This window comes from Coregonus lavaretus (genome assembly GCF_964263955.1).
Source record: "Coregonus lavaretus genome assembly, chromosome: 5".
Lineage (NCBI taxonomy): Eukaryota > Metazoa > Chordata > Actinopteri > Salmoniformes > Salmonidae > Coregonus > Coregonus lavaretus.
The window spans coordinates 67,184,902-67,199,594 of record NC_139992.1 but is presented as its reverse complement, the minus strand read 5'-3'; the positions used below and the strand labels follow the sequence as shown (position 1 = coordinate 67,199,594).

At 43.0% G+C, this 14,693-nt stretch overlaps 1 protein-coding gene across 1 annotated transcript in view; it reads left to right on the top strand.

The window, feature by feature from the left end:
• stk39 (serine threonine kinase 39) overlaps positions 1 to 14,693 on the top strand; it is a 36,517-nt gene continuing 21,824 nt past the window's right edge. Inside the window, exons 1-10 of the mRNA XM_084162690.1 lie at positions 1 to 368; positions 1,954 to 2,066; positions 2,398 to 2,506; positions 2,943 to 3,084; positions 6,499 to 6,554; positions 9,714 to 9,823; positions 9,914 to 10,015; positions 13,827 to 13,960; positions 14,251 to 14,299; positions 14,404 to 14,469. Coding sequence (XP_084018816.1) covers positions 263 to 368; positions 1,954 to 2,066; positions 2,398 to 2,506; positions 2,943 to 3,084; positions 6,499 to 6,554; positions 9,714 to 9,823; positions 9,914 to 10,015; positions 13,827 to 13,960; positions 14,251 to 14,299; positions 14,404 to 14,469 — 987 coding nt within the window. The 5' untranslated portion in view covers positions 1 to 262. The remainder of the gene's footprint in view (positions 369 to 1,953; positions 2,067 to 2,397; positions 2,507 to 2,942; positions 3,085 to 6,498; positions 6,555 to 9,713; positions 9,824 to 9,913; positions 10,016 to 13,826; positions 13,961 to 14,250; positions 14,300 to 14,403; positions 14,470 to 14,693) is intronic.

Sequence of the window (14,693 nt, the reverse complement as noted above, 5' to 3'; positions counted from 1 at the left end):
AGGGTAAGAGTTAAGGGAGGGTTAAGGTTGTGTAAGGGTTATGCTTACGGTTATGGTTATGGTAATGGTAACGGTTATGCTTATGGTTAGGGTAAGGGTAGGGGTTAAGGTTAGGGTTTAGGAACGTCCGAAGGATTCTAGATTGCACTAACCGTAGTAATGCTCTGCAGCAGCTGACACTTCTGTAGTCAGAAGTGAATGCACATTTTACAGTCTGGGGTCGCTAAGTAGCTAGCTCAGCAGCAGCAGCAAAAGCAGCATCATGGCGGAGCAAGGCGAATCTCCGGCTCCTGTCCAGAATCCGCAACCAGTGCTGACAACGAGCTGGCCAATTACCAGGGAGTCGTACGAGTTACAGGAAGTCATAGGTTAGTAGGCTACTTCTCCATAGTGTAATGATATAATGTTTTATCATGGATATGACTCGGGCGGTTATCAGTGGTGAATGACGACGAGGGCCTACCGGCTTTTTCATATTCAACAGCGTCTCTTTAATGCTTTGCAATGCGGATGTTAACAACCTCTATTTCCTTGCTCTTGTAAGAGGAAACCACTTATTTCATCATATTGAGAGATATTTATAGTCATTGTAAAGTTGTGTTCATATGGGTAGGCATTTAATGTAAATGCGTTTTTAATGAATTCGATTTAGTCTATGCCGAACGATGCTCCTTTATTGCACATGTCCAGTAGGCTAATATTGAAATAGATGAGTCTATGCATGGATGCAGTCCTCACGGGAATGGCATGTTATCGTTCGGAAGAGCAGGGATATTGAATTGCATGCCACTCTGAAGTTAGAAAGAGGATCTACTGTCAGGCTACATAAAAAAAAAAACATGAGGAACATTCAGTTTTAATAAAAGTCAAATGTTATTATGAAGATTATGATTATAATGTTATGCCTATTATGATCATGATTATGATGGGTAATAAGCTATGCAATTTTTTTGTCTACTTTGTGAGAATGTTGTCACAGATTATTAGTTGACTCTGGAAAAGGAAAGACAAATAGCCTATAGACATAATTTATAGGCCTTCTTCTGTCAATGTATTATAATAGTTGTAAAAATAATTATATACATTTTAAGATGTTGATTTGCCTCACTGGAAGCAATACATCGTTTTTATTTTATAATCCATAGATAAAACATTACAGTGGATAAGAATGTTTAGTTTATTGTTTCAGCATGTCAGTCAAGTTTCATAGGTCATTGAGGTTTATTTTCACTTCTATTAGGTTACATCAAGGAGTTATAGAACCGGTTACATTGTAACAATACTGAGCTCACTCGCTGCTGGTCAGTGTCACTCTCTGCTTCCTCTACTGGTAATAACGCCAGACTTCATTTGGTAGGCCTATAATGCAGTTATTCACAGTCATTCCCCAAATACTTGAGGTTTTCTGCTCATTTAAGAATTTCGGCACCTGTGAATGGTGGGAGACATTTGAGCTGACACTGACAGCTAAAGAAAGCCATATCAGTGCTGATAAGGGATATGAGCTGCTGTGGCTAGTCAGTCATCTGTTTTGTGCTTATAATCAACTGTTGAGCAGTCCGATCTCCTCTCATCCTTATCTGTCACCGGCAGTTGGCATGGTGTGTACTGTGTCACATTCTTAGTACAAGACAACTAAAGCCTAGCATGGCCTGGTTCTTCAATAAACCCCTCTTCACAACTTTGTCTTTGGATACACTGACTGTTATGCATAGGAATTAGCATATGATTAGAAAATATGTTTGCACATACTGTATTGGTTCAGTTCAGTTCTGAACTGTCATGGAATTATCATTTAAATGTCACAGAAAACGTTTAATATCCCAAACAGACACACAATGATCCTGCATGTGTCAATGATCCATTATGCTGTTCACCTTGGTCACATTTGATGTTACTGTACTGTCTCTTGCCCTGTTTTATAATTGCGCCTCTATTTGTCTGTGATTCCAGGCAGTGGGGCCACAGCCGTAGTGCAGGCTGCCCTCTGCACCCCCAGACAGGAACGCGTGGCCATAAAGAGAATCAACTTGGAGAAATGCCAGACTAGCATGGATGAGCTATTGGTGAGAGCAACAATAAATAAAGGCTATATTTTCATTTTGTGTGACCACAGTGCCTCTGGCCCTCTCTGGCCCATACTTTCCTGATTGGGCTGTAATTAGACTTTGGTGTTCTCTCTTGTGTGTGTCTAATAGAGGCTGAGTAGGATCTGTGAGGGCTGTGCTACACGCAAGTGTCCATTTGAATAAGAAATTAGCCATGAGTTACAGTATTTGTTCACTTAATTTTAGAGACGCAAATGACCTATGAACAATCCTCGTTATAAGAAAGGTTGTCAAAAGTTGTTAACTTTAATTTGTTTCTCATATGAGCCTCTTTCCTCTCGTACAATAGAAAGAAATTCAAGCCATGAGCCAATGCAACCATCCAAATGTTGTCACCTACTACACCTCATTTGTGGTAAAGGATGAACTTTGGTTAGTCATGAAACTTCTGAGTGGAGGTAATAGAACTGCTATCTCTTTTATACTTCCACACTACACATTGAAAGTGACCATAATAACATATAGTTCACTTTGGATAAAAGCCTCTGCTATATGGCATATATTATTATTATTATAACACTGTTATAGACTAAAATGTGACTCCTTTCACAAATGTCATGACATTATTCTCATAAAATGTTAACAATCATGTAACAAGCAATTGTCCATGCTTTTGATCAGTTTACTGTAGACCTATGTGCAGTGGCATTAGAAGTTAAGTGTTATCACACCATGTACAGTATATGGCTGGGTTGAATATCGAACATTGTAACAAACTTGCTTAAGGCAGAATGAGTAAATAGAACAGTTGACATGGAAGGATCTTATGTAGAAATTGACATATCTGCATTGGTCATTGTGGGCACTGTTTTTCTGTCTGCTTCCTCTTTTTAGGATCAATGTTGGATATAATAAAGCATACATTTAGCAGAGGAGAGCACAAAAATGGAGTTCTAGATGAGCTCATCATTGCAACCATACTAAAAGAGGTCCTTGAGGGACTGGACTACCTGCATAAAAACGGACAGATTCACAGGTAAGATACCCTGGAGTCAGTGGAGGCCTATTACAGCATATTGGATGACTGTCATTCATATTCCATTCACCCAGCTCAATGTAACATCGATAGGTTTAGGCTACTATATGATACAAAAATTTTCCCTATACCCATCATGAGGTTGCTACAACCTAGCCTATGAATGAAAGTTTACAACGTAGGTGCACAGGTCGAGAGAAATTTGAGTAGGGCTGTCCCCGACAAAAAAAAATCTTGGTCGACCTAGAGTTGTCTGTTCTTTCGACCAATCGATTGGTAGACATTTTTAAACGTGTATTTTTCCCTATATAGACACACCCTATGTGTTTTAATAAAATCAACTATACTGTATGTAGGCTACAGAGCTTGTCTGATGCTTTAAGCACACTGTGATTAAATAATTAAGACACACAAATGACTCGAGGGAGCCAGAGATCAAGATAGCCTAACCAGAAGAGAAAAAAGCTGTTCCCAACCCTCTTCCTCCCGCTGCTGCTGGCCTTCACAGATTCTGCTGTTACACTCCTGCTGTTACGCTCCTAATAGGCTACACCAGGGGTTGGCAACCTTTTCCATTTGGAGTGCCAATTTATCTTACCATTTCTACCGATCTGTGTGCCAGTTATGATTTTTATATGCAAATTTTTGTGGAACAGTTTCATTTCATTTATAAAAAAGTCTTCCTATCTCAAAATCATTATCATATGGTAATCAAAATTCTAAAAGTAACTTCTATTGCCATTGCCAACTATGTAAAAATAGCCTACGTAAAGCCAACAAATAAAAACATTGAAAATATGCTGATAAAAATAAATATCCTATTAATCACATTGGCTACACATGGCATGTCTGCAAGGAACTTGAAACATTGTATCAACTATTAACTTGGGTCCAGCCTGAAGCTTAAACTAGCAAACTTGCAATATTGTATAAAATATTCTGGGACCTCAGAGTTTCCAGCGCCAGTGAGCCCCGAACAGACATAGCTGTAGGCTATTTGCACAAGGGATAAGAAGTAATCAGGTAGGCCTATTTTATTTTGTTTCCACCTGATCAGAGCTTGACATTTTTTTCCCCCTTTCACGCTGAGCGGTTAGCGAAAGAGAGCTGGAAATATTTTTCAAATAGGCTACATTGGGGAACTATTGTCATTCTCAATGGATGTAAAAACAGACTTCGTTTACTTGCTGTTTGAGGTGAAGAAATGTTTAGTTCAAAAGTGGTGGTGAGTTAAGAATCAGAAATGGTATCAAATCCCCAAATGGGCACAATTATAGGCCTACATTTGCGTGCAGGCCAGGTAGCCTAGGCCTACTTCTATGTATAAGGTCTGCGTCCTTACTCAACATTGACAGGAGAGCTACAAACAAACGACAATGAATAAATTAACTCCTAAATGGAATGAAATAAACCAAAACTTGTTCCTCACAAGGGTAGCCTAGGTTGTGCAGTCCGCAAACAACGTGTCCACTCCGACAATGAGAACTGTAAAATACTATAATAATAATATATTGAATGCATTAACAGAAATGACCGTAACCAAACAAACATTGTAGATTAGAAATTATGGAAATGAACGGTAAATGTACTACTGGTGATACTGGTGTGCCATCCCTGTGGCCTCAGCAATGGATTAGTCCACTGAAACAGGCGTGAATCAGCCGGGTGTCTCGTGCCATAATTTAAGAAAAATATATTTTAGACTGCTCGACCAACAGCCTATCGACCAAACAATCGACCAGTCGACTAACGGGTCAGCCCTAAATTTGAGTAATCAAGGTGACAGATATTGACACATTCAGTACCGCCTTGCACACTATTGCCTGCATCTAGCTGATCTAGGGTGTAATCATATGTCCAACAGTTGCAAACGAGAGTTTCTATTGGACAAATTCAGGTATATTTATCCCCGTTTCGTTCCGTTTGCTTCTGTTTAAGAAACGTTTTTCAACAGAATCGCCGGAATGAATACACCCCTGATCACACGCAAACATAGTTCACTTTCATAGCAGCCACATAAAAAAAAGCATGATCCCTTTGATCGTTGTATTCTTTCTCGCATCTACGCGCTCTCTTCTCACCTTTTCCCTTCGCTTGTGGACTTCAGTACACAACACAACAGATTTCTGTGACCAGGCGGAAAAAACTTTCCAAGCCAAACCTTCATATCATAACCGCTAACCGCTACACACAGCATACATCATTGTCACCATATTAACGTCATAGTCAACATAGCTACAAGAACTAACACGTTAGTAAACCCCCTACAATCATGCAGTACAGTGTACAGTCAGCAGCAAGCAGTTTAGCAGGTACACCGGCGGGCCCCGGTGGCAATAAATGAATAAAACCAAAAGCTTACCTTGACTTGGAAGCGTTCCAGAGTTGGATAGCCATAGCCAGCTAGCTAACATAGCATTCCGCTCTGTTTGAGCCAGGTGTTTGAGTAGGCTAAACTAGCTAGCTGCATTCCCTAGCTAAGTAAGTGAAAGTGAAATTGAAAAAGAAATACAACAAAATATAGCTATCTCTCTCTCTCTCTCTCTCTCTCTCTATCTCTCTCTCTCTCTCGCTTCTCCTTAATTTTTGAAACTGTTCAACTATTGTCTTTCTCTATCTTTGAGGCAACTACTCACCACATGGAATGCACTGCATTGCTAGCTAGCTGTAGCTTATGCTTTCAGTAGTAGATTAATTCTCTGATCCTTTGATTGGGTGGACAACATGTCAGTTCATGCTGCAAGAGCTCTGATAGGTTGGAGGACATCCTCCGGAAGTTGCCATAATTACTGTGTTATTCTATGGAAGGGGGTGAGAACCACGAGCCTCCTAGGTTTTGAAAATAGCTGTCCTCCGGCTACACCATGGTGCTGTTGAGGCTACTGTAGACCTTCATTGCAAAACCTTGTGTTTTAATCAATTATTTGGTGCCGTGAATATATTTAGTATGGTTTTATCTAAAAATGATAACTTTTTAAATGTTTAACTATTTTATTTTTATGAAATTCACTGAGGAGGATGGTCCTCCCCTCCCTACGCTGAGGAGCCTCCACTGCCTGGAGTTTGAAACATTAATTATTTGCACAGGGTCTTCCTTAAAAGAGTGTATATAAATGTTACAAAGTATTAATCTATAAAATGTAATCTAAGAGTTACATGGTATTAGTTAAATTGTGATGACATTATCTACTGTTTCAATGTGATTTATTGACATAGATTGTGTTCTTTGAACTTGCCTGGATGTCAAGGTCATAAAGAACTAAACCACTATTACCCCCTTAGGCAGTGTTCCAAATGACAGCAGGCTGCAAAACTAATTTATACACATGGATGCAATCGATCCTGCTCCACTTACGTAGATAGATACTGTTTGGGCATGACTGGGGTGTTTTTGCTGTGTGTGTGTGACCTCAGGGATGTGAAGGCTGGGAACATTCTGTTGGGAGAGGACGGCTCTGTTCAGATTGCAGGTGTGTGAGTAATGTCTCTGTTACATTCTATTCTCACAGCTCACTGACTGACACAATGGTATGACTTTTTTAACGATGCTTCTACACATTCAGTTAATTCAACAGCATAATCGACATAATGCCGGACTTCACCAGTCAATAGTAGGAATAGACTTGTAAAATGGCAAAGATTAATATATTTTTGAAGCTAGCGAATACACAGTAGTTTACATATTGACTGAGTGTTTCTTTTTCCTGTCCTGATGACCTTTCAGCCCCACTCCTATTGAGGAAGAATATCAAAATACTGAGATTAAAAAGCAAATATTTTATTTATTGGCTAGGAATACAGCATTAATGTAGATGTACCAGTGTATAAGTGCATTTAGTTCAACTCAGTATATTCTACACGAAAGAGACATATACAGTGGGGAGAACAAGTATTTGATACACTGCCGATTTTGCAGGTTTTCCTACTTACAAAGCATGTAGAGGTCTGTAATTTTTATCATAGGTACACTTCAACTGTGAGAGACGGAATCTAAAACAAAAATCCAGAAAATCACATTGTATGATTTTTAAGTAATTAATTTGCATTTTATTGCATGACATAAGTATTTGATCACCTACCAACCAGTAAGAATTCCGGCTCTCACAGACCTGTTAGTTTTTCTTTATGAAGCCCTCCTGTTCTCCACTCATTACCTGTATTAACTGCACCTGTTTGAACTCGTTACCTGTATAAAAGACACCTGTCCACACACTCAATCAAACAGACTCCAACCTCTCCACAATGGCCAAGACCAGAGAGCTGTGTAAGGACATCAGGGATAAAATTGTAGACCTGCACAAGGCTGGGATGGGCTACAGGACAATAGGCAAGCAGCTTGGTGAGAAGGCAACAACTGTTGGCGCAATTATTAGAAAATGGAAGAAGTTCAAGATGACGGTCAATCACCCTCGGTCTGGGGCTCCATGCAAGATCTTACCTCGTGGTGCATCAGTGATCATGAGGAAGGTGAGGGATCAGCCCAGAACTACACGGCAGGACCTGGTCAATGACCTGAAAAGAGCTGGGACCACAGTCTCAAAGAAAACCATTAGTAACACACTACGCCGTCATGGATTAAAATCCTGCAGCGCACGCAAGGTCCCCCTGCTCAAGCCAGTGCATGTCCAGGCCTGTTTGAAGTTTGCCAATGACCATCTGGATGATCCAGAGGAGGAATGGGAGAAGGTCATGTGGTCTGATGAGACAAAAATATAGCTTTTTGGTCTAAACTCCACTCACCGTGTTTGGAGGAAGAAGAAGGATGAGTACAACCCCAAGAACACCATCCCAACCGTGAAGCATGGAGGTGGAAACATCATTCTTTGGGGATGCTTTTCTGCAAAGGGTACAGGACGACTGCACTGTATTAAGGGGAGGATGGATGGGGCCATGTATCGCGAGATCTTGGCCAACAACCTCCTTCCCTCAGTAAGAGCATTGAAGATGGGTCGTGGCTGGGTCTTCCAGCATGACAACGACCCGAAACACACAGCCAGGGCAACTAAGGAGTGGCTCCGTAAGAAGCATCTTAAGGTCCTGGAGTAGCCTAGCCAGTCTCCAGACCTGAACCCAATAGAAAGTCTTTGGAGGGAGCTGAAAGTCCGTATTGCCCAGCGACAGCCCCGAAACCTGAAGGATCTGGAGAAGGTCTGTATGGAGGAGTGGGCCAAAATCCCTGCTGCAGTGTGTGCAAACCTGGTCAAGACCTACAGGAAATGTATGATCTCTGTAATTGCAAACAAAGGTTTCTGTACCAAATATTAAGTTCTGCTTTTCTGATGTATCAAATACTTATGTCATGCAATAAAATTCAAATTAATTACTTAAAAATCATACAATGTGATTTTCTGGATTTTTGTTTTAGATTCCATCTCTCACAGTTGAAGTGTACCTATGATAAAAATTACAGACCTCTACATGCTTTGTAAGTAGGAAAACCTGCAAAATCGGCAGTGTATCAAATACTTGTTCTCCCCACTGTATTGTATTTTTACAACATGGGGGTTGACAATATTTGGGTCTTTCCACAGAATGAGTGCCTTTTGTGTCCCTTTTATATTTTTTTGTAGAAATTGTGCACCAATGTCGAGCCTGTTATATTCAATGAAGTGGCCTTTAATATAGACCACTGATTTTTAATATGAATAAAGACTTGCTAAAGTGCCAAAATTCAGCATTTTGACATGCATCTCCTCTGTGATTTCTAGGGAGATTTTAATGCCCCTAACCCCAACATTTCTGCAAGTTTTCACCATCATTGCAAAGCCATAGTTATTGTGTTGCTTTGACAAAGTAATTTCTGAAGATTATTTTTATTTCGAATGATTTTTGATTCATTTCAAGGTCAAAACCTGTCCCTCATTTTAAGGTCAACCCTGTTACGTGAACTGAACTCTTGTTTTAATATGGTAAAACTATTCCTTTTTAAATATTTTTTTCAAAAGAGACTATGAACATCTAATAGTAAAATCATAGTGTAAATGCAGGTGAGCTGGTTCTACTCTTTTTGGCCATTTTCTGGTGTTTTGTGGTGGAAAACTGGTGGATCGAGCATAACACTTCAACGATGTTACCTATAGATAGACAGGCTAGAAATGTTGTAACTATTTCATTTTTTTGTGAAGCTTGCATTCAAGCCTGTTACAGTCAACCCTGTTACTTTATTTGGCACATAATAGGCACTTACTATAGTATTTTTTTTTTTAATTTAACCTCTTGAGATGGGAGAACGTGTTTTTTATTAAGTTGAACATGTGCTCTTTATGACAGAATGCTAAAATTAGGTGAAATTGGAACGACCAATTTACTGAATAACATTAACATAAAGGTAGTCAAACAGGTCCCCCATCATAAATCACTGGAGGCCTACAGTCTCTCATGTACTTGGATGACCTTTAGCCTACAAACACTGCAAGGAGAACCATTCTAACATGAATGCAACTGAAGATCTTGAGTGTGCACAATTTGTATAAGGTGTATAACATGAAATAGTTATGAAAGACCTCTTAATGGTTTGAGTATATTTGAGCAAATACCGCAAAGCATTATTATCCCTTTCTATAAGATGTTAATGAGGTATAACATTGACATCCACACATGTCATCTGAATTATCCAATGTTCCCCATAGATTTTGGAGTTAGTGCCTTTTTGGCCACTGGAGGAGATATGACCAGAAACAAAGTACGGAAGACCTTTGTGGGCACACCATGTTGGATGGCCCCTGAGGTGATGGAACAGGTGAGACTATCTTGTGGCCAGTTTTAGTAACATCTACTAGCTGTTCACATACACTGGACAATACTGACAGTAATGCCGCCATGTCCACAGGTACGAGGCTATGACTTCAAAGCAGATATTTGGAGTTTTGGAATCACTGCCATAGAGTTGGCAACAGGGTCTGCACCTTACCACCGATACCCACCCATGAAGGTGAGCCTGATCACTGCATATCTAGGTGCCAGACAGGAAGCGGAATATGCTTATACAGTGGGGAAAAAAAGTATTTAGTCAGCCACCAATTGTGCAAGTTCTCCCACTTAAAAAGATGAGAGAGGCCTGTAATTTTCATCATAGGTACATGTCAACTATGACAGACAAATTGAGGAAAAGAAATCCAGAAAATCACATTGTAGGATTTTTAATGAAGTTATTTGCAAATTATGGTGGAAAATAAGTATTTGGTCACCTACAAACAAGCAAGATTTCTGGCTCTCACAGACCTGTAACTTCTTCTTTAAGAGGCTCCTCTGTCCTCCACTCGTTACCTGTATTAATGGCACCTGTTTGAACTTGTTATCAGTATAAAAGACACCTGTCCACAACCTCAAACAGTCACACTCCAAACTCCACTATGGCCAAGACCAAAGAGCTGTCAAAGGACACCAGAAACAAAATTGTAGACCTGCACCAGGCTGGGAAGACTGAATCTGCAATAGGTAAGCAGCTTGGTTTGAAGAAATCAACTGTGGGAGCAATTATTAGGAAATGGAAGACATACAAGACCACTGATAATCTCCCTCGATCTGGGGCTCCACGCAAGTTCTCACCCCGTGGGGTCAAAATGATCACAAGAATGGTGAGCAAAAATCCCAGAACCACACGGGGGGACCTAGTGAATGACCTGCAGAGAGCTGGGACCAAAGTAACAAAGCCTACCATCAGTAACACACTACGCCGCCAGGGACTCAAATCCTGCAGTGCCAGACGTGTCCCCCTGCTTAAGCCAGTACATGTCCAGGCCCGTCTGAAGTTTGCTAGAGTGCATTTGGATGATCCAGAAGAGGATTGGGAGAATGTCATATGGTCAGATGAAACCAAAATAGAACTTTTTGGTAAAAACTCAACTCGTCGTGTTTGGAGGACAAAGAATGCTGAGTTGCATCCAAAGAACACCATACCTACTGTGAAGCATGGGGGTGGAAACATCATGCTTTGGGGCTGTTTTTCTGCAAAGGGTCCAGGATGACTGATCCGTGTAAAGGAAAGAATGAATGGGGCCATGTATCGTGAGATTTTGAGTGAAAACCTCCTTCCATCAGCAAGGGCATTGAAGATGAAACGTGGCTGGATCTTTCAGCATGACAATGATCCCAAACACACCGCCCGGGCAACGAAGGAGTGGCTTCGTAAGAAGCATTTCAAGGTCCTGGAGTGGCCTAGCCAGTCTCCAGATCTCAACCCCATAGAAAATCTTTGGAGGGAGTTGAAAGTCTGTGTTGCCCAGCGACAGCCCCAAAACATCACTGCTCTAGAGGAGATCTGCATGGAGGAATGGGCCAAAATACCAGCAACAGTGTGTGAAAACTGTCACACCCTGGCTCTGGGACTCTATATGTTGAGCCAGGGTGTGTTCATTCTCTGTGTTCTGTTTCTATGTTGGGTGTTTCTAGTTCGTCATTTTCTATGTTTGACTGAGTGACTCCCAATCAGAGGCAACGAGTGTCAGCTGTGTGCTGGTTGTCTCTGATTGGGAGCCATATTTAACTGTCTGTGTTTCACTTTGGGTTTGTGGGTTTTTGTTCCGTGTTCGGTCATTGTCACCGTGGACGTCACGAGTCGTTTCTTGTTTTGTTTAGTGTGCTTATTATCACTGACGGTAATAAAGTCTAGTATGTTTGTTCATCACGCTGCGCCTTGGTCTACTTCTCTTCAAGACGATCGTGACAGAAAAACCCACCATACCAAGACCAAGCAGCGTGTCCAGAAGCAGGCAGCCTGGACGTGGGAGCAGATCTTGGACGGGCAGGGGTCCTGGACCTGGGAGGAAATCCTGGCCGGGATGGATCGCCGGCCATGGAGTGAGACGGTGGAGGCGCGCCGTAGAGAGGAGCTACGGCGTGATCAGGGTCGTCGTCGGACGGTCGTGAGGCAACCCCAGAACATTTTTAGGGGGGGGCACACGGCATGGACGACGGGGCTGACGGAGGAGAAAAGGGGGCGGATCCAGAAGGCCACCAGGCCAGGAAACACCGCCCTGTACGTCCTGTGCGGATGCCTCACACAGAGTGTGTGAGGGTAGGCATTCAGCCAGGACGGGTGGTGGCCGCTATTCACTCCAGGCCTCCTATCCGTCTCCACAGCCCGGTTCGGCCTGTCCCTGCTCCACGCACCAAGCCTACGGTGTGCGTCGCCAGCCCGGTCCGGCCTGTCCCTGCTCCACGCACCAAGCCTACGGTGTGCGTCGACAGCCCAGCCCGGCCTGTCCCTGCTCCACGCACCAAGCCTACGGTGTGCGTCGCCAGCCCGGTCCGGCCTGTCCCTGCTCCACGCACCAAGCCTACGGTGTGCGTCGACAGCCCAGCCCGGCCTGTTCCTGCCACCCGCACCAAGCCTACGGTGTGCGTCGACAGCCCAGCCCGGCCTGTTCCTGCTCCACGCACCAAGCCTACGGTGTGCGTTGCCAGCCCGGTCCGGCCTGTCCCTGCTCCACGCACCAAGCCTACAGTGTGCGTCGACAGCCCAGCCCGGCCTGTTCCTGCCACCCGCACCAAGCCTACGGTGTGCGTCGACAGCCCAGCCCGGCCTGTCCCTGCTCCACGCACTAAACCTACGGTGCGCGTCGACAGCCCGGCCTGTTCCTGCCACCCGCACCAAGTCTACGGTGCGCGTCGCCAGCCCGAACCGGCCTGTTCCTGCCACCCGCACCAAGTCTACGGTGCGCGTCGCCAGCCCGACCCGGCCTGTTCCTGCCACTCGCACCAAACCTACGGTGCGCGTCGCCAGCCCGGTCCGGCCTGTTCCTGCCACTCGCACTAAGCCAGGGGTGCGAGAAGTCAGCCTGGTAAGGCCCGTTCCTCCTCCACGCACCAAGCCAGGGGTGCAAGTCGACAGACTGGACCAGGGGCACTATGGGGGGTGTATTGGAGGGTGGTGGTCAAGGCCGGAGCCAGAACCGCCGCCGAGGAGGTATGCCCGCCCAGCCCTCCCCTGTTTTGTTTAGTTGAGGCGCGGTCGCAGTCCGCGCCTTTAGGGGGGGGTACTGTCACACCCTGGCTCTGGGACTCTATATGTTGAGCCAGGGTGTGTTCATTCTCTGTGTTCTGTTTCTATGTTGGGTGTTTCTAGTTCGTCATTTTCTATGTTTGACTGAGTGACTCCCAATCAGAGGCAACGAGTGTCAGCTGTGTGCTGGTTGTCTCTGATTGGGAGCCATATTTAACTGTCTGTGTTTCACTTTGGGTTTGTGGGTTTTTGTTCCGTGTTCGGTCATTGTCACCGTGGACGTCACGAGTCGTTTCTTGTTTTGTTTAGTGTGCTTATTATCACTGACGGTAATAAAGTCTAGTATGTTTGTTCATCACGCTGCGCCTTGGTCTACTTCTCTTCAAGACGATCGTGACAGAAAACCTTGTGAAGACTTACAGAAAACGTTTGACCTGTGTCATTGCCAACAAAGGGTATATAACAAAGTATTGAGAAACTTTTGTTATTGACCAAATACTTATTTTCCACCATAATTTGCAAATAAATTCATAAAAAATACTACAATGTGATTTTCTGGATTTTTTTTTCTCATATTGTCTGTCATAGTTGTAGTGTACCTATGATGACAATTACAGGCCTCTCTCATCTTTTTAAGTGGGAGAACTTGCACAATTGGTGGCTGACTAAATACTTTTTTCCCCCACTGTATATAAAACTATATAACTAATAAACCATGAAAGACAAATTACTACCCTGTGTCTATGTAACCTCTGAGAGAACACTTGAATGCTTTTGACCCTTCCTTTTCTCTTCCCAGGTCTTAATGCTAACCTTACAGAACGATCCTCCCACCCTAGACACGGGTGTGGAGGACAAAGAGATGCTGAAAAAGTATGGGAAATCATTTAGGAAGCTAATAACCCTGTGCCTTCAGAAGGAGCCCGCCAAGAGGTTTGTCCATATCTGCCATTCTGTGAACTGCATTAGGCCTACACTTCAAATCTGAAGAGTCTGTCACTGGTTGATGATAAAGTAAATCTGATGGCCTTGGGTGTTGATCGAGTCTCTGTCGAATGTCAGACACATTTCAGGAGAGTCCAGAAATGTAGTCTTCATGTTTAGTGGGCTCACTCATACCCACCCAAGAAGATCTATTCTCAGATTGTAGCAGTTGTACATTCAGTTCCAGGCCAATGATTGGAATGGGTTCTTATATCTCCATGTATTTTATTTTTCTTTAGGCCTACAGCAGCAGAACTTTTGAAATGTAAATTTTTCCAGAAGGCAAAGGTATGATTTTACCTCCAGGATTTTACCTGTTCTATTTGTTTGTCTGAGGCTTAAAGAATTTGTATGTAGATTTGTTTAACATGGGTTGTGATTTTCATTTGCAGAACAGAGAGTATCTGATCGAAAAGCTGCTATGCAGAGCACCGAACATAACCCAGAGAGCCAAAAGGGTAATGTCTAAACAAACATCATTCCCAGTAAAGCAGCCTCAATATTGACTAAACATTATGAACAAAGTATGGTAAGGTGTTATGGGTTGGCAGTGCACTCCACCAGTCAACAGACATCGAGTGTCCTCTCTCTCTCTCTCTCTCTCTTTCTGATCAACACTTCATTCACTTTGTGCTCAAACTGTTATGTGAGGCTAGGCTGCAAATATGGGCCACTCCTGGAA